At 42.2% G+C, this 19,832-nt stretch overlaps 1 protein-coding gene across 1 annotated transcript in view; it reads left to right on the forward strand.

Moving 5' to 3' along the window:
- Positions 1 to 19,832, forward strand: part of cd276 (CD276 molecule) — a 49,911-nt gene that overhangs the window by 22,306 nt on the left and 7,773 nt on the right. Inside the window, exons 5-7 of the mRNA XM_037248478.1 lie at positions 10,395 to 10,533; positions 12,362 to 12,403; positions 17,599 to 17,639. Of these exons, the coding sequence (XP_037104373.1) occupies positions 10,395 to 10,516 (122 nt within the window). The 3' untranslated portion in view covers positions 10,517 to 10,533; positions 12,362 to 12,403; positions 17,599 to 17,639. The remainder of the gene's footprint in view (positions 1 to 10,394; positions 10,534 to 12,361; positions 12,404 to 17,598; positions 17,640 to 19,832) is intronic.

Genomic DNA, 19,832 nt, shown 5'->3' on the forward strand with positions numbered 1-19,832 from the left:
CTTATTAATATTGTCAACTGTTTAATTTCATCACTTGCCATCATCGTATGTGTCTGTCGGCGAAGTAAAGTGCGACTACGTCGACGGCCGAGACAACTCGGTGACCCGCACTGAAAGAGTCCATCATATCTATATGTGTCTGTCCGGGCTTTTAGCCGCTCTTGTTCACTCCCACGCATGACGAGTGATGGATGTGTTAGTAATTTGTTGAGGGTCATTTGTTTTCTTCATGTAAACTGTAAGAGGGCAATCTGAACAGGGTCATTCACGGGAAGTCAAATCAACATTTTACAGTTGTTTATCGTTTACCACTATGAGGGCTTCCTTCGTTTACAATAGTACTGACCTCTTTCAACAAAAAAATAAAAATAAATCCAGATTTTAAGTGTAAAGCCTGCTATTTGAGCAGGGGTGTGTAGACTTTATGTTTGTCCACCGTAGAGTCTATTCGAATTGGAGTTCGTGTGCTGTTGCGACCGGGAGGGCTATTTATACATTGTCCCCGCTGACTCACTCACGAGGCCGGGTGACAATAATGCCCTTGGATTTCAATTTGTCACCACTTCTCATTGCCACATTACACAATGTAATGGCATTGCAGGCGTGCAATGATGAAACCGGTAATAGGTTTAGAAAATGCCATACTATGTGTGCTTCCCCAAAAATGCCATGGCCAGGAGTGTCATCGGAATCTCTCTTTCACCAGAACAATGTTGTGATTCTGACGTGACATCATCAATACAAACAACGTACCATCACAAATTTAGTCTTTAGTTACACTAACACGCATGGTTTTTTTTGTGTGGGACGGAAGGGTCGAACCAGATAGGCACGATGAGATCATTTAGAAGGCCCGATTAAAAGGTAGAACTTCTCTATAGTGAGGCAAACGGGTTGGAACAACTTTTCCTTTTGAAATCAAACTAAGGACAAGAGTGAAACGCAACCAGAAAACAAATGAGCCAACAAGATTGGATGGAAAACAAGGAAGTAAATTGACTTTGAACCGTCGAGGAAATCAGACACAGGTGGTAGAACACGAGTGTTGCCGGGTAACTGACTGGCAGACACAAGATGAAGAAGGCAGAGCTTCCGAGAGCATTTGTGAAAACTGCCATATAAAGGCAAAGACGAACCTTGACTCATTGTATAGAAGTATGTACATTCACCCGATGTATTCGCAATAAGTCTTACTTTTTCACGGTATAGTTTTTTTCCCCCATTTGTGTGACCTGACTCATTGCAAATAACCAATAAAAGTAATGTAAAATGTATGTTATAACCGTTCAATCGAACTTATTCATTTCTTTTTTTGCCGCTTTTAATAAAAACATCCGCACCCAAATTGCAATTTAGCTACAGTGTGACCCATTCAGTGAGACATTCACTGACATCAAAAGTTCCGTCCGTCTGAGATCTCCTACTGTAAAACCGCTGGAGGGAGGCGAAGAATATTTAAGTAATAAGTCATGAGAAGTTGTACTTCACTGATATTTCGGAGGAGCTCGTGGGCACGACTCATTTGAAGGAGACTGCTGTGAAGCTCGGTCTTTTGTAAAATGACAGCAACAATAAAAAAGTAAAAATCCAAATGTCCCGCGGAGTGTTATATTAATACAATTTCATCCATAAATCTCAGTGGTAATTTTGGTGTTATGGGTTATTTTACATCAACTTTCACTGTTAACTAATTCCCTATAGTTGCATATTCTAATGATTTCAACTCTGTGGATGGCTCCTTCGCCACAAGGGATTATAATATTATTCCAAATTAGATCTTATAATGTAGCATTTGAGACCCTCCCCTCAAATTCATGTACAATCCTGTAATGATGGCAAATTATACAGTAACACTTGAGGCATCAAACATTTTAATTACAATTATTTACTAATATATTATAATGTATGTATAAATAGAGACAGCCAGGCCAAAAACTATCCAAAGATATGCCTTTAAAAATTTCATCACATATTCGCCCACTTCTCCAGGTTCTCCAGCAATATGCGAAGCATACTAACAGCCCGTAGTCCTTTGAAGAAGTCCACCCAGCCCTTTCATGTTTGGTTGATCACTTGCGTTGCATTGTAAAGTAGCCTTCCTTTTTTTCTTTGAAGAACTGCTTTGTTCCTGGGTTTAACATTTAGATTTCAGTGTGGATTCCATGATTGCATTTCTAATTCAAATCGGGATTTGTGGACATAGAGACCGATGCAAAGGTCACATATACGGTGGTTTCACTCATATATTTCCCACAACTCAAACACGAAAGATGATTCCACAAGATGCCGATAGCGCCGGATGGGTTCTCGATTAAAATAAACACTTCAAGGGGGGCTGGTTGAACGGATGTCATGTTAACGTTAATTTCACGTGTGATATTCCTCATTGGCTTGGCTCCGCAGTGATGCAACACAGGGGCTGTTTTAGCAATACTAGGTGTGTGCTGCAGGGTGTCTGCAAGACGACTGACACTGCCGTTTGTCTTCTGCTACAGAGGAGACCGCTCGCGGTGAGCACGATGCACTTACGACATGTTAACTTTGGCTCTGCTTTAACGTGGAAGTAAATTGCAATTTGTAAGCGCTGGCTTCTTTGTGACATAATCTGAGATCTGCATACCTCGTCGTAAATTTGAAATAGATGGACGAATAGATGGGCTACATGCGACGAAAGACAGCAGAAGTCAGTCAATTAGTGGTATGTGGTCTCTGGGGTCGACGAGGATCAGACCAATTGGACAAATTGTTTGGTAGATAAGACCAAAAATGATGACAAGAAATCCTTCTAAAAACAGACCCAAGTTGGATCTTATAAACTGGCTGTGTTGTTAGAGGATGTAGAAAAGAGAAATCCTTTTGACTTTCGAGAGTCCTTCAGTCTTCGGTGCGTCAGTCAACAGTCTGTGTACTGTTTGTGTCAAGGAGGTTCGTTAAAGGAGACTAGGACCGACGCAATAATTGGAAGCAACCCCCCCCTTTTTTTCGTCTTCATGGTGAATCATGTCTAGAATTCTGGATCAATGCATCCTTGTCTGACTCCTCTCAGCTGCTCAGTCTTTTCGACCACACTGATGGTCTGTTTGGCCACTGATAGCTGTCACTAGTAATCTTCTCCTACACATCCTAGGCCTCTCGCAGGGTAAGGGAGCACTTGTTTTAAAGCTAATTAAAATTTTAGACAACACCACATTGTCAAATGATTATGGCGCTCCCAAGTTCTGCCCGCATTGCCAAGATGGCCGAGTGAAGAAACAAAGAAGCTAAGACGGAATGAAAAACAAAGATTGAAGAAAATCAATTGTCCGGGCGCCTCCGACATCTTAATGCCACAATCAGTAAGGGCGGATGTGTGAAGGTGATGGAGTGTCTGTCAGTTGTTGGACATCACAGGAGCTCTTAATTGAGTGAGTGGAGAGGGAGGTGGCTGGCTGGGATGTATTGCTGCTAATGGCCACGTTGGTCATTTGCATTCCGCGAAACTCGACTCTCGCAAAGACAAAACTGTTTCGGTATAAAATTGGCAGGTGAAACAAAATAAAGTTTTTAAAACAGATTCGTACAGTTTGAAGCATTTATTTTGGTATTCAGAATGCAGTCACAAAAAATGAAGACTTGGTAGATTCAATGAACAGGAAGTTAATTCTTGACTATTTTTGAAATAACACTATTCTTATTTTCACAGCTGTTTTTCTTGTTTCAACTTGTTTCCAACAGTAACATTGCCAATTTTTACGTTCTCTCGTATTTGTATCTTAGAGACAAGTTAATAGGCACAATTCTGTGAATAAAATGCAAGTGTAAAGGGAGGACAACTAAGCTGAAATTAATTATTTGAACTTATTCAGATATTATGCTGCTGGCAATTTGAGAGTGAATTTTCTCATCTTCACAGGTGGATGTAATCCCATGCCCAGTAGACTGGTTAATTGACTGAAAATACTGCTTGGAGCTGGGCTGTCCTGTTAGCACGCCAAAGTCTATACGGCAAGTGGAGCGCGGTTAGAATGTGTAATAGCTGAGAAAGAGACTGCATAAACAATAGCCTGGAGGTAGAGGTTGGACAGTATAACAAGGATAAACTTTACACGGGGAGAACGTTCCCTCGCGTGGATACGGCTACAGCGTTTTTTTTTTCTTTTTGTAAAAAATAGATTGTAAATGTCATGTCAAAAGTGCAGCGCCGGTATGAGCTCAGCCCATGTTCACCAGTGAGCATACGCTTTCCCCTTTGCGCTAAAACAAATGCAACATTTGCATGCAAGAAAAATGCCAAGGAAGAAAATGGAATTGGACAGCTGAACAGCGACGGGACCAAAAACCATGAGCAAATATGTCACGCGCTATGAAGAAGAAGTGAGCGTTTCGCAACTCTGACACGAGTAGACTTTGCACTCGTGTATGAATTAAAAGCACAAGGCGAACTGTTTCGCCACCCTAATAATAACACAAGACAGCAAGTGGGGGGCAAGTAGCAAATTTTTCTGTCTTTGCCTTTTACACTGAACTAAACAAAGCTGGATATGAAATGTGGACTTTCACACAGTGACACGGCAAACTCCATACGAGCTGAGATTTGAACTATGAGGCACACAAATGTTTTAATTGGCTAGCTACACGTTTTGCTGAAAAAACGATTAAAAAATTATCTGAAGTGGACTCACCAGGTTTCATGGGACAGCAACAATATTGAAAACTACAATATCATCACTCTCGCAACCCTTTCTCAGTGTGTGTGATAATGAGAGCCCTGAGCCTGTAGGGTTTGACCAGTGGTTGACCGAAATTATTCACCTGTGGATCATTACTGTGTGACTCGAGGGGAGATGACCTTAACACAGCACCTCATAATTAATAATCCATTACATCGTCAGAATGAAACCATACTTCTGCAAATTGTGGCCATGGGCGTTCATCTACTCAACTGCCGAAGGGTCGTCATTACAATTGCATTATGTCATGAAAAGGATTGAAAAATACTAATACAGACTAGTTGGAAGTAATACGTTGGAGGTACTGGAACATAAAGATAGACGTGCAAAACATTGTGGAGCGACCTCACGGCAGTCAGTTTTATTTACATAGTGCTACATATGGGTCAGGTCTTGAAAAAAAGCCACTGGAAATGTGGCTACTCTCATTTATTCAATCTCTTTTGCACACTCCTTCCCTCATCTTACGCTTTTCAACGCCAGCAGATGGCTTTTAAAGACCCCCCTGCTGAGAAAAAAATAGAGCGCCTTTAGAAACTTTATTCTTGCTAATGCACAGCCATTACTCCGGTTTTAATGTGGGTGTCTGCTCGTCGCTCGCTCGTTTTATTTTTGCCACAAGACCGGGGTCGTTGAGGGAAAGGCAATAATGTCAGACAAATCACGTTAGTAATTGGACGCTAGGTTGTTGCTCGCGATATGAGCGCGCCGCTTCTCAGCATGCCAATAAAATGGCGAGCTAGCATCTTGCTAAAGAGGGGTTGCGTTGAAATGCTAAGAAAATGATGGAAAACCGTTTCTATCAGTCTCAGTTGGCCAAGTTTTTTTTCCCGTCGACAAGTCACCTTGTAGTCTTTCACTCTTCAAAAAGCGTAGGTGTTTCTTGAATAATTGGAAAAAAAGTCACTGTGCACTTACAAGCTTTTCATACTTGGCTTTAATGGAAAAGGCTTTTCTGGATTTGAGGAATGGTTTTAAGGTTAATACCAAAATACAACTGAGAATCAGTCATCGTCATTTCTATTCGTACCTGTATTTTTCATCTAGGCTACCGTCCATCACAAAAGGAGTTGGCTTTTATTTATTTTATTGTTCTGCCACTCTTTTTCACACAAGACTTTGATGAAGATGTTTAAATCACTATGTTGGCAAGCCACTACTTTTTGAGGTGGTACGCATCAATCACAATGCCAACGTTCGGTCATTGTGATTTAAGCGCCAGCTCTTGTGTCTCTCTCAGTTTTATATCTCATTGACTTTACAGTTCTATCTTGTTTATACTTTTAATGAATGTATGCCTTCATCTCGGCCATCCAAAAACCTGCATTTACTGTACAGCGTTTGAAATAACATTTTAATGTGGCTAATTGGCATGCAAGTATAAAACTTTTCACCATTTGTCACTAATCTTGACAAAATTATTTTCTTAACATTAAGACTCCCTGTAAACGCACTTCACTACCTTTAAATGGCAAGTGAGAAGAAGCTAATCGCCAGCTAGCTAGCTACCCAAAGGCTATTGCAAGAGAGCAATAGAAAATACCTTTCTTTGTCAAACAAGATCCAAAATCCCTGGTCAAAACCATCTCTATCTTATCAAGCCGACGGGACGAGGAGCAAAAAAAACAAAACAAAAAACAGGACGTAGCACCCTACCAAAATAAAACCAGCTGCCAAAATTTGGTCTCGTGAAGCATTGTGATAATTGTTGTCAACAATTTGTTTGCAAATGTTGACCTAACTTCAGGTGGTACAAGCTATCAAAATGTTTGACTTAAGGGTTTTCACTGTTCTTCAACCTATGGCTGTGATCACCTTGAGTCTTTTAGCAGGCCACTGCACAAAGCTGCTGGTCAAGCCCCTCGTCCATAAGCATCCCCGACGTTTTGAGTTGAATAAAGCCGAGCATGACACCTAAGGCTAACCCCTAATTGACGTTTTCTCATCCCTCACATTGACTTCAGTGAGGCTTTAGGCTCTTCTTTCAGCCCGAAGGCATCAGTCTCTCAAGAGACATTAGTCCCCTTTGGTCACAGCATAAGACGAAAGGTTTCTTCCAGGCAGGTAACGCTGAACTGACACTCGGTAGGAAAACAGCTTTGATCCTCATCGTCGTCTCGTGGCACATTCGAGATGACAGGCAAGTGTGTCTTTGGACCACTTTATTCCACTAAAGGTGTGAGAGAAACCACCCAGGCTACTAAAAAAATGCCAGGAAATTGTGGCGCTCGCGTTTACTGAAGCCAAAACAATACCCGAATTGGGCCCTTGTGAAGGCCTGCTAGTGTCTTCCAGAGAATAAGGAGGGCTTCTGTCTCACAGGCGATGTTAGAAGCTCCATAAGGAAGTCGCATTTGATCATACTGTTGCCTGGCCCTGTTAAACATCTATTTTTTAACATAGCTGTCTGCTGTGGCCTTTTAAAATACAAAACACCCAAAGGCAATGCAGCACCTGTAATCCAGTTGACAAAATAAGATAAACTGCAGTTGTGTTCACCATGACACACAGCGGCGCCATTACAGGTAGATTCGTGCATCCAAAGAGTTTATCTTGAACTCGCAAGGTTTTTGATCATGAAAAACACTTCATAACACATCAAACTAAAATGGTCAGATGGCTGACTACTCATTGGTTATCTGAGTTGAAATTTAAAACGGTCCAGTCCAGATTCAAGACGAGTTAGGGGAGTGCAGTTATTGCAACTGTACATTTTGGTCAGTAGGTGGCACCTATTAATCTCTTTATCCCCCACAAAATGTTTGGTCAAGCTTTGACCTTGTGGAACTGAGTTATTAGAGTCATCAAATTTTACTGCCATGACAAAAAGCTAAAAGCTCAAAATCTATCTTGCGTACCCCGATCACGTTTGCTTGCTAACATACAACTGTGTCAAAAGCAGATGTAAAAAAAAATCCCAAAAGATATTTGTCTGATGTAATTAGGCGGTCATGAGTAATATTCAGCGATACTGCTGTGATTGTCAGTGCTCCCAATTAATTACCGTTATAGCGGCTGTCATCTTAGACAACCACTTTCACCATGAACTAAAGTAAAAAAAAAGATTACCTGTGTCTCGAGTCAAAAAGAACAGTTTTAATTATAGCCACTTTAAACATATGCTCTTGATAAATCAACCTTTGCTCACGATAGAAGGTATTATTCCCCAGAGGATTATGAACAAGAATTTCAGCAAGGAGGTTAGTATTGCATTGGGCTTAACAAATGACGGAAGAACTGAACCTTCTTAAAATTAGCTCCATTGCCTATTAGATAGACTTCTTCTCCCTAATGGGATGTAGGTCTGCTAATAGTGTTTGGCAACGTGTTAAATAATAGACCAATAGAGGAGGATTCCATTGAAAGACCGTTCGATATGCAGATGCAGTGCGCCCAGCGTCACGGTAGTTGAAACACATTTGTCTGACCTCTTATTAGAATCCAATGGTGTTTAATAATGAAACACATTTTTCATTATCTTGGTTTGCATAGTTTCTTTAACTCAACTTGATGTAAACTGACACGGCAGGCTCTTAAAAATATTTTTTTCAATGATAACGATGATGACTATACGGACAAAAACCTGGGGTCATACTCATGCCATATGGCAAAATCTTTTTCACATATCCAATTTCAGAGTTATATGCAGTTGTCATGAAATTATACAAATGGTGAAGATGGAATTGATGTACTTCCCCCCCCACACACACCCAAACTATTTAGAGATATACACCTATAAAGGGAAGCTTGTTTGGTGCAAGTCCATATAAAATCTGCTGCAGCAGGTAATGTCCAAGGCACTCCATCCATTTCCTAGCACAGAAGGGAATTGAGGCTAGGTAAACAAAGCCATTAGAGACAAATCTATTTCTGAAGAAAACAAAATCACATCATCAAACACAAGAAGAAGAAAAATATGATCGTGCAGCCCTTTGGGCCCCGGCGTGGCAATGATAGCCGACTGTGGCATTTGTCTTTATCAGTCCGCCTTGAGGGAGCGGGAATGTGGCCGGGAAAGTGTGAAAATAAAAGGAATGAGAAAGACGACGCAATCCGAAGAGCGTCAGATTTCTTCACTCTTGAAAAAAAAAATTGATATCAATGTGTGTGAGAGTGTGTGTCTGCGCAGTACTTGACGATATACCTCTGATTACTGTTTTTGAGTATGTTTTTCTCTGTGGATACAATAAGGCTCTCAGGGGGGGGCGTCTTTTAAATAGCAAAGAACAAAGATGGAAAAACCTGCCATCGGTCCTGGCTGGTTATTATCAAAATGATACAGGTGACTTGAGCACATTTCATTCACTTTGTAGCAAGGGCACTAATATCAAATATTGGTAGTTTGTATTCAGATTTTCTTTCCGTATTGCACTTGTCCAACTTAGATTCGGTCCTCTTTCAAAATGACATTTTCCGGTTGAGGTCAAATGTTCATTTATTCCTTTTCCAGAACACTTGTTTTAAAACTGGTGTAACTGGGGACCTCTCACCCAAAGAACAACTGTGCTCAAATATTTTAACCACAGTTTTGGTAGGACTCCAAATTGTACAACTTGTTCCATGTTCAAATATCCTTTTCTTTCTTGTTGAACACTGATGCCCCTTCATTACCTCTTGCGAGGGACAAACAGGAACAATTGTTTGCCATCGTCAGATGGAGCACCTCTGACGGAGGCTCATCCCCGGGAAGGATCCCCTCTGTTTGCCCTCCATCTTGGCTTCACTGTATAAAGCCTTGACTGTCTGCCTTGAGACTCTGTGCCAAGGCTTTGCAGATGCTTCATCATTTCCTCTTTCCAAAGCCAGCATTTTTTTTCTGTATTTTTTTTTCCTCCCCTCTCCATTATTATCTGGCCAGAGCGGGTATTCTCTGAAGGAAGCCTGTTTGTGCTACCGCCAGGCTCATAGCCATTCACTGGCTCGCCTGTTTTCTTTTCTTCTCCCTCTGTTCAGTTTGAATTCTCAGGGGAAATTTGTCTGTGTCTCTGATATAGTTTTTTTTTTTTCCTGCTGACCATTTCCCCCCTTTTTTTTTTTTTTTTTTTTTTTTGCTTCTACTCATCAGTTTGCCCTTTGCTGAGACACCGTAACTCACTTTTATGTGATTTTACAAGAGAGCTGTGTCGGAAAAGCATTAATTAAAAACACAATTTATGTGTTAATATGCATAATCGTGTTTGTGTCCTGATCCCTGTTGGAGATAATGCACCAAAAACGCCCTTCATCAGAACCTCGACGGCAGAAGGCGATAGTTAGCTCCAGCTTGCTTAATGCCATGCCAATGTTGTTTGAGCGAAAAAAGCAGCCATCTGGACCCGATGGAATGACTCAAAAGGAGTTCTGAAGAGGCTCTTACCAGCCGTCCATCCAACCATTCTCACAAAGACCAAAAGGTTGACTCATCCTTCTGTTGTCTTTCATAATTCGGTTTTGGGTGTGAAGACTGGTAAATGGTCACCACTGATGATTAGTAATGTAATTTCTGTTATAATGTTTGGGACAAAATTTGGGATCAGTTTTTTAGGTGCAAAACCAAGTCTGACAGTGAATCAAAATGAACACCAAGATCAACGATGATTGACCTAGATTTGAATTTAATAAATCAGTCAGTATGACTCATAATGTTTTCTCCTGTCTACTGCACCGCCCCCGCTTTCAATCCCCACCCCTCTTCCCCCGCTTCAGGACAGAACCTCTCCTTCCCCCCCCGTGGCGCTGTGGGTGACCGTCGGCCTGGCCGTGTGCCTGCTGGTCTTGCTCGTGGCGCTGGCCGCCGTCTGCCGCAGGAAGATCAAGGAGAGCTGTGAGGAGGCCAGGAGAGAAGGTAAGGAGGTCATTCAACACCGGTGGGCATTCTCACATCTCACTAATGATGGCTCACCACCAGACTCATGTCAACGTATAAGCCTTGCGGGTTGAACAAAATGTGAATACTTTCATTTTGGAGGTCAGTGTTTTCAAATATAAATGCGTGATAACTAAAGAAAAAGAAAATACCCCAAAAAATGTGCTCAAAGTAAAAAATACTGTTACTTTAGAATAATATTACTCAAATAAAAGTAAACAGTCTAACAATCCAATAATCGGATTATACGCAATCGATGATACTGATATCAATCCATGTGTTCATGATCAAGTTTAGTGGAATAGGCTGTAAAGATTGTAAAAAAAAAAAGATATTGAGAATGCCACCCCCGGATTTGGAGCTTTCACTGCTGAGTACAATCGGCGCAGCTGCTTGGTTGGGTTATGATACGCACCGCGAAGGCCCACATATATTATGACAAGGAAGACAGCAAAGATAAATTGCTTACTTCCACACTTTTTTTAACTGACCCCTTCCGCACGCCGCGTGTAGGAGCGAGTCCACTGCAATCCGGCTCGGCCCGGGAACGCCATTTAAAGACAAGACAAGCACAATTAGGCTGTTGTGTTGGCTTTTATAATCCTCCGTCGTCACACCCTGTCATTCCATTAGTGTGTATTGTCCGTGAACAAGGCAACGCGGCACCTCCACTTCAAACACCAAAGCGCTGCCAGAAGGGAAACAGCGTCTGTACGCCTTTACATTTCAATAAGATGGCTAACCAGATAATCAATCCTGCTCTCAGTGCCTCCACCTCCTTTCCACCCAACAAAAAAGGGGGCCACGCAACCCCAAGAGCCCTGGCAGCCAGTGTATTATATATTTCTCTCTTTCCATTTCATTTGATTGTATATGTTCCATGGAGCTATTTACTCTCCCACTCCTAAGTCTGTGTCACTTCCATATTTATTTTTAAACCTCTGGGCACCGTTGCAGACACCAACTGACCTTTATTTAAATGTCTCCTCCACTCTGCGCGGATCTCATGACAGCGGAGCCCGTGGTTTTGCACCATCCTGTCCCTGTCCGCACCAGCAGTTTTATTTTTTTGAAGTGATTCTCAGACATTTTGTCATGGTAATTACCGGAACAGAGTGATGTTCTCCTTGCCGTCCCAGATCACACTATATAAATCATGTTATGTAGTATTTTTTTTTTAATATAATTTGAAACACTAATAACATGTCTGACTTGACTTGCTTTTGTAAAAGCAAGAATTTCTTGAAGTTAGCCTGTTGCCAAGGAAAATTCTGTTTCATGTCAATGCCCACTTTGACTTTTGTAAAAAAAATAAAATAAAAAAAAAATTGTCTCTCTCTGGTGGTTGTCATCCAAATAATATGAATGTATGTCTCGCTTGAAGACGCAATTTCCGAAAAAATTATACTATTTTCTTCGTACTTGATGGGTGGCCAGGCACAGATGAAACTGAAATATTTGCGAGAAGCCCATTAAAAAGTCTAAGCACAACTCAAAAGTTCCTTGCGCAAGTGTGTCACTCACCATAGTGGTGTTATTCCACAACTCTACTGATTGTTTTTTAGCCAGCAGCTAAAGCCGAATGTGTTTACTCTCCTGATGAGAAGGATGGATACTATGTTTGGGCTTGGCTATGGCTGTGATTGCGTTCGTGTACGCGTGCGTGCAAGCGTGCGTGTCGCGACGGGGCGCAGTTGTGTTGAGCTTGATGGCTTTTGAGCTCGCCCCAGGCTGCTGATGAAGTGACTGCATTGTGCCCATCAACTTCCACTCATACCGGCTCTTTTTGGGTTTTTTTCCCTCACAGCTGAAGAGGCCAAGGAACTCGAAGAAGAAGAGTCAAAGACAGGTCAGCCGATCCACACCTGCTCACACAAGCGCAGTTATCGCAATCGCAGAAATATTACCTGTATGTTTACGACAGGGGAAAATATACTTGGCAGGATTAATGTTTTTCTTTGTGTTATCAACTTTTGGTAAGGACAAAGAAAGTATGCAAAAAACACACAATGTCTAGCTGTTAAGGCATAGTGGTAGAAAACAGAAGACGGTGAGTTGCAGAAATAGCCGATATCACCAAAAATGCCAAACAATCTCCAATAATTGCCGGCTTCACACATGAACAATTTGTCTGAAAGGAAAAACCAACAATTAACATGAACGTGCACTTTTGTAAAGTATTGCAATAGCCTACGTTGCTTGTCAAACACAAGCAAGAAGATGAATTAGCCAATGTGGCAGTTGGACACTCAAGCAAAGAGTCTGAGCAGGTGGGCAGGTGTTAGGGCGACCCAACAAAAGCACTTAGTGAATGTTAACTTTGTTTACTCAAGTGCCAGTGAATGCTGATGAAGCATGAATGCACATAAAAAATGAGACCTGCTCCAGGCACCAAGTACAGCAGCCTGTTGGCATCATTCTTAGTCAAGTGTGTGTGTATGTGTCTGTGTGTGTTGAATGGAGACAGATGCACTCATTTAGAGACGCCAACAAGCTGTTTTACATTCCACCTTCCCCAAAAAGCTTGACTGTAAAATTCATGATGTTCAAGTTGCACCAAATGGGCGGTGGAAGAGCACCCGTGCACGTCAAGCCTGTTGATGGAGCCGCACTTTTTGATATTTGGGGTGTACATCGACACTACGCAGTACCAGGAAGGGAACATCCCCGGAGAACCTTGAAGTTCTCTGTTTTAAAGTTTTGCCTCTTGATTAAGTTCGTACTTTTATTGGAATATCCAATGAATAAAAACAAAAATGAGACATGTTATGTAATGTCAGTAGGGAAATTAAATTAAGAGACGTTTTTAGGAGCTGGTAGCAAGGCCAACGCTTCTAGCTCAGTCTCTGCAGTTGGCAGGTAAATCCGGAGTCAATTTTGTCTTTTTGCTAAATAACATCCATCCATCTATTGAAAGTTGATTGGCAACCAGCCAATTACAGGGCATGTCCACCAGTTCATCCATTCATTTTGTATACACTCACTCAGTTCGGGGTCTCTCGGGGGCCAGGGTCTTTCCAAATGACTTGAGGCAAAAGATGGACTCCAGCCTAGACTGATCAGGGGATTTTGTTAATATTAGTCAAATGTGGAGCCTGTCAAACTTAATAAATACATTTATTTAAAGAAAAAAAAAAATGTGTGACTTGACGACACGACCACTATTAAATCCACAAACAACTTTAAAGAAGCCAAGTGAACTTCAGTAAATGCTCATCACCATCCTGAGCAGTTCTCCCTCAAGCGTTAATCTCATTTGCGTCATTCATTTGACTCCTCCTTTAGTCTGATTGAATTATTTAGCCTTTTCCCGCCAACAGTAAAGTTAATACCATGTGATTTTAATAAGCCGCGAGGTGATGGCGGTAGAGGCGATGACTTTTTCTATTCTTTATTGCCTCCCAGTCCCTCATGAATGTTTCAGAGTCATCCGTGCAGCCAGGAGTGGGGTCAGCTGTCCCACAACTAGCCGGCCTGAATATTTTAGCGTGAGCGAAAAGGGTAGAGGAGGGTAGCACAGTGCAAGCCGATCACAGCGACGACTTGCGACCAACGGTCCTTGCCCTCGATCCCTCCTGTCATCATGTGGATCTTGTTTCGATCCAGGTGGACGTCGTAGGGCGGCGGCGCTGGAGAAGGCGAGCTAATGGCCGTTGTCTTCTGAGATGGGCTCGTGTAAGCACTCAAGACAGGCGGCTTTTGTGTTGCCATCTGGCTCCAATTGTGCTGACAAAGGCACACGTTCATGCCCGAAACAAAGCCGCCCAAAACAAGCTCCACTTTAATGGCGACGATGGGGAGCTCATGTGCGTTATCTTAATGAGCTGTCCAAAGGAGAGCACGCCTTCCTTTTCAAAAGCAGCCTGATTGGAACAATAAGCGCTGATAACTAGGAACCAGGACTCTCTCAGTCACGCTGGGCTGAGGTATTCCTTTGTTGCCTTTATGGCTACGGCAAATAATGTTCAACAACAGCGCTCCGATTGTGGGATTCATAGTGCACACGTATGCACCTTTGCCACTGTGCGGTAACTCAACATGGTTCTTTGCTTTCCATGCAGATTGCTACGATGGGTTTGCAAATAGCTGTTTCGAAAAACAATTTTTTTGTTGGATTCAGATTTTAATACAATACTTTTTTTTTTTTCCTGCCTTGCCACGTTTTGTTTTTCTGTTGACATTTTTGTACCTCACAGTAAGGCACTTGTACGAGCGGCATCACATGCAACAACATGCTCACCTCCCCCTCGACATGCAAAGCGACACTCTTATAGACAACCAAGTACATGTGTTCCTCCTCTCAGATGTGTTGGACACACAGGCTTCCCGCCTCCTCTCTGCAGCATGTGCACTAATCTGAGCATGATGCACAGTTTAGAAGGCGCCACAGTCACACGAGTGCAGCTAGCATTAGAGGCGGCCTTTACTTTGTGCGCTTTTATTTTGGCGCAAGAAATGTAAAGTGTTGGCGGCTTGTGTGATATAAGCGCGAAGAAAAAAAGAGATGAAAGATGATATGTGAAGGCTACTTTGATGTATGACGATGGTTTTAGAGCACAGGTGTCAAACTCAAGACCCGGGGCGAGATACGACCCGCCACATCATTTTATGTGGCCCCCGAAGACAAATTGTGCATCAAATTCGTGTGTCATTACTAGAATTGCAAATTGTCTTCACTTTTAATATCTTTTTTTTTTAAATATTTGACCAGTTTTTACTCGTCTGATTTGAAAACGAGTTATTTGTCAGTTTGTTTTGTAGCTTTTACTGTATATAATATGAGGTGCTCATACATTTATTTGGGTTGACAGTCATAATGGCCCTCCGAAAGAAGCTATGACGACAATGCGGCCGGCGAAAAAAATGAGTTTGACACCTCTGTTTTAGAGGTTTATTATATTGTAGTTGAGAGTCAAACTCCAAATGCTCGTGCCGCGCTAAACTCTCAAAAATCGTTTGCCTCACTTTGAAGCAATTAACAGCAAATGCTCAAATCCCTCCAAATCTCCAAGTAAGCCAAGTATTGACTTGATTTAACACAGCGAGATAACACAAGGCTCATTTATGACCACTGTCAGATATGCACAGAACATCTATAGACTTTTTTTTTTTAAATGTCTGTTGTCAATACTTGTTGAGAGTTGGGGGGAAATCCTGATTTAGAACTGGCAGATTATAAATACACACGCATGAAAGTATGAGGACATATAATACTATTTTAAACGCCACGCATCTATTTTTGTCGAAGCATAAACGAGCCTAAAGGCTGCTTGTTGCAGACGGACAGAAACAAGGACGGCCGTATCAGTCAAAGTCACCTCTGTTCTTTTTATATCCCCCCTCTGTCCCGTCTATCGAGTTATTCGCCGGCACGTACGGCAATAAAGATAGAACACCTTAATGCGCGAGGAACGGAGTGTTCACCTTATGCTTCTCTGGGGGATCGCAGTGTTACGCTCGCAGCGAATTACTGCCAGCGTTTCAATATTCTATAGGGAGTGTTAGCTGTATGTTCCTGGGCGTCTTTAATTGCCTCTGGGAATCTTTTTCAATACAGACAGACAATTGTTTTTTGTGTATAATTGTCCTGAACTGTATGATATTATTATATTGAAAAGAGGGCATCTTGGTAAGGAAAGCAACACTCAAGAAATCAATAACAGCGGCTCCTTTTTCTATCTCTATCCTCCGGGTACAACATTAGGTACACTTGCGGAAAATAATGGATTCCTATACAGGCGATGTATTGGGCAGGGGAGGGGAAATGCCTTTTGAAAAGATAATGTTGAGCTTTATAGGCAACTCTCAGTTGAATGCATTGCAACACGAAACCACAATAACATATTGGTTGACAATCTTTCGGATTGACTTCCAGCCGCTAATTTCAAGGAAGTGTGTTGTTACCGCTCTGCCAATCAAAAATCAGCAATCTGACTAACCTAGAATTCATTCATTTAAAAAGTTAATCTGCATAGTGATACAGTAATCAGAAAGTAGCCTTTCTTGCCATGATATAAATACACATTGCTGCACTGCTGCTTACAACATTATATCATAACCTTGTTTGACAGACCTTTGGGTCCCCTCGCATACATCGCTAGTCATAATTGAGAGGAAGAGGGCCCGCGGAAAGCAGCTCAACTTGACATGCCCTTCTTTTCACTGGCAACGCATCCTCAGCCACGAGGCTCTCCCAGCGGCCGCGCATTACTAACTAAAGATATGTAAATAGGACGGCGGTGATGCCTTCGTTATTAGATGCGGGCTGCCGAATAACTTCAAGAGTGCTAATTAAGAGCCTTCCCCGTGCTGAGTTGTTTAGCGGTTTACACGCATGTTACGGAACCACCGCGCTCGCGGCTTTGACGGCAAAAGCCTGCACGGCACGCGAGCGTATTTCTCCCAGGGATGCACCCGAGAGACTGGAAACACTGCTCGGATAATAACTGGAATTAGAAAGCTCTTAATATTGCATTGATTTGGAATTAGACGCAATCCAGTTGAACAGGAGCGCTACTACTTCACGATGTTTCAGAGAATACCCGTTATTTATCTGCTCCAGAGGTCACCGACCTTTCCGAAATTTAAGCAGCAACTTTTAGGTCATCAGTATTATTTACACCTAAGGAACTGTTGAACCGATCATTTTTTTTAGTAGATCGAGGAGGAAAATTAGCTCATCATGGCTCAGGCTAATCATACAATCAAGCCAGCTTGTCCTGACTTTGATCGTAAGGGAGAAAACATTCGATTTGGCCCAATATGTGTGTCCCTCTTCACAAAACACTTAGACCCAGACTCACTACCGCTAGTAGTGATACTCATAGTGCGCACTTTCCTATCGCGTTATCTCCACTCGTCTGACAGCACAGTAGAAGCTTGCTAGGAGAGTTGGCGTATCCATCTCACTCATCCGATCCGCCTCCTCCGCACCGGTGTGACTAATTAAATAAAAGTGTGACGCCTTCTGCTTCCTGATGATGCAACAAGCGGGGGGACGGACATCATGTGTATCTCACACTGATCTCATCTTTTCCTCCTCAGCTATGACATTACTGACGAGCTAAGGCCGAAGACAACGAAGGGTGAGTGTGTTGTGAATGTGGATCACCTGTGTCTTTGTTTTTTGACTCTCTTCAAAACACGCTCGCACATTACGGGGTAAGTGACGTCGTAATGTGCCTCAGCGGTATTAATTCAGTACAAAAGAAATATGAGATTCTTGGCATTTTGATGTAACAAATCACAGCAGTGATGTGACACTTGTGTTTTATTGGACTTAATATGCAAACAAACCTTTTTTCCTTCGGCTGTTGGCATCAAACCGCTGATTAATTGTAAACACTCCAAAGCTTGAGTCACACACTCTCTGTTTTTGTCCAGAAACTATTTAGTTTGTTTTACATTCATTTGTCGTTCTTGTTTGCTGATGTTATTGTTCGGTGCGCCGGCGGCCAATTTGTGACATTTCAGGGGGGGGGCAATTACTCTGAAAACATTCTGTATTAGAGAGCAGTATCCTCCTAAAGAGATCTTACAAAGTAGAGGTAAACAAATGCAAGAAGGCCCTAATGGATTCCTTTAAAATATCTTACACATATACAAGTATGAAACAAACCAAAAAGGCCTCAAGGTCCTCTTCTTTTTTTACAATTTATTTTATCTAATAAAATCCAGTAGGTTGCTTTCCTCTCCAACGTTCCAAAGCCATGCATGCAATGTTGATTAAAGACTCTGGTACTTCTAATAGATACTTCTACGGACAGCTGCAAGCAGCTTGAAACACATCAATGCTTATATTGCTGGAGCTGTATTGCTCCCCTTAGCTGACCGAAACCATATTATTTATTTTGCACCCTTCAATAAAAGTACAACACAAGCCAAGGACTTTAAAAAAGATGGAGGGATGCCAAACCTGATTCAACAAGGCCCCATCATGTAGAATTGTCATCAAAAACAATTCAGTGAATGTGGCACGAACGCAAGGGGGCGGGGTTGCGGGTCGCATCAGGAGGTAGAAGCAGCCTGTTTTGGCTCGGCGCAGACTGACTCACGGACGGCCTCTGGCAAGAGTACACTCGGAGAAGGACTCTTTGGCCTCACTCCACTTCGCCCACTCCGCCGCGGCCCAAACTCTGTCAAACGTCAGCGGCGTAGATCCGAGGCGGCGGCGATGTTCCACCCGGAGAAGATGCGAGATGTCACATTCCTGATAGCGTAACCTCTCTCCGTGATTGCCTCTGCGTGAGACTGACTAAGCGAGTTTTGGCATGACAGACCCTTAGTGTGTTGCGGCATCGGGCGTTCAATCTTTTGCTTTTATTAGTAAAAAATAAATAAATAAAACTCTCACGATAATATCGAATGCCATGCAATTGCAACATTATGGCCAAAACATGGTGATAATAGCTTCTTACTTACATTGATTCCTCTACTAAACAGCAGAATTAGTAAAACAACAAAAAACACACTTTGGTTATTATACCCATAATTTGATCATACAATTGAAATGTTACTGTTTGAAATATTCACTATTATTTACTGGTAATTATTTGGCTGATGCCCTAACTACGGCTCCATTCCTGGCCGCCATAGTATCGCAAAGGCAAAAGGCGGGAAATAATAGAGCAGATGACATTAACATATAGTACAGAAGCGCACTGTATTAGTGCTCCGATGCGCCTCTAACTCTTACTTTAATAACCGTCAGTTTGGTGTCAGTTGCATGAATCCGTTTCATTACAGGCTTGGCCAGTTACAGCTTGTTTTTATTGCACCCTGATTGGTCATCGCTATAAAGCCAACGCGTGCGAGCCCGGCGCGAGAAGAAGATGATGGAAAATAGCAAAAGTAATTTCCTGTAACTAGCCAAAATAAAGTCTGGCCCGTTGGAGTCAAGGAAAGGGCGTTAGTCATTACCGTAGTATCCACTGACCTTCACCGCTGCTCTTGTCGCTCGCTAATATCCTGCCGGCCTTTTCGACCTCTCGGCTGCTGAATCATCCCTGATCAATTATTCTAATATTTGTGTGGCACTTTTTGCCATCGATTTGCGCGTTTACGCGGGCTGCGGTATACCTTATTTAATCAAGCCAGCCTCTGCATTTAATTAACTTGTTGGAGAGTTCAGGGGCACTTTGTTTTCATAAACCTCCTCCTTATCGATACATGTTCATCTATGACTTATGTTTATTCGCTCGAGGCTTTTATGGCGTCATTACCGGCGACCGAGATCAGATCACATAGTAAATAACTATCTGCGGCACACCCGGACGATA

Source organism: Syngnathus acus, chromosome 3 (genome assembly GCF_901709675.1).
Source record: "Syngnathus acus chromosome 3, fSynAcu1.2, whole genome shotgun sequence".
Lineage (NCBI taxonomy): Eukaryota > Metazoa > Chordata > Actinopteri > Syngnathiformes > Syngnathidae > Syngnathus > Syngnathus acus.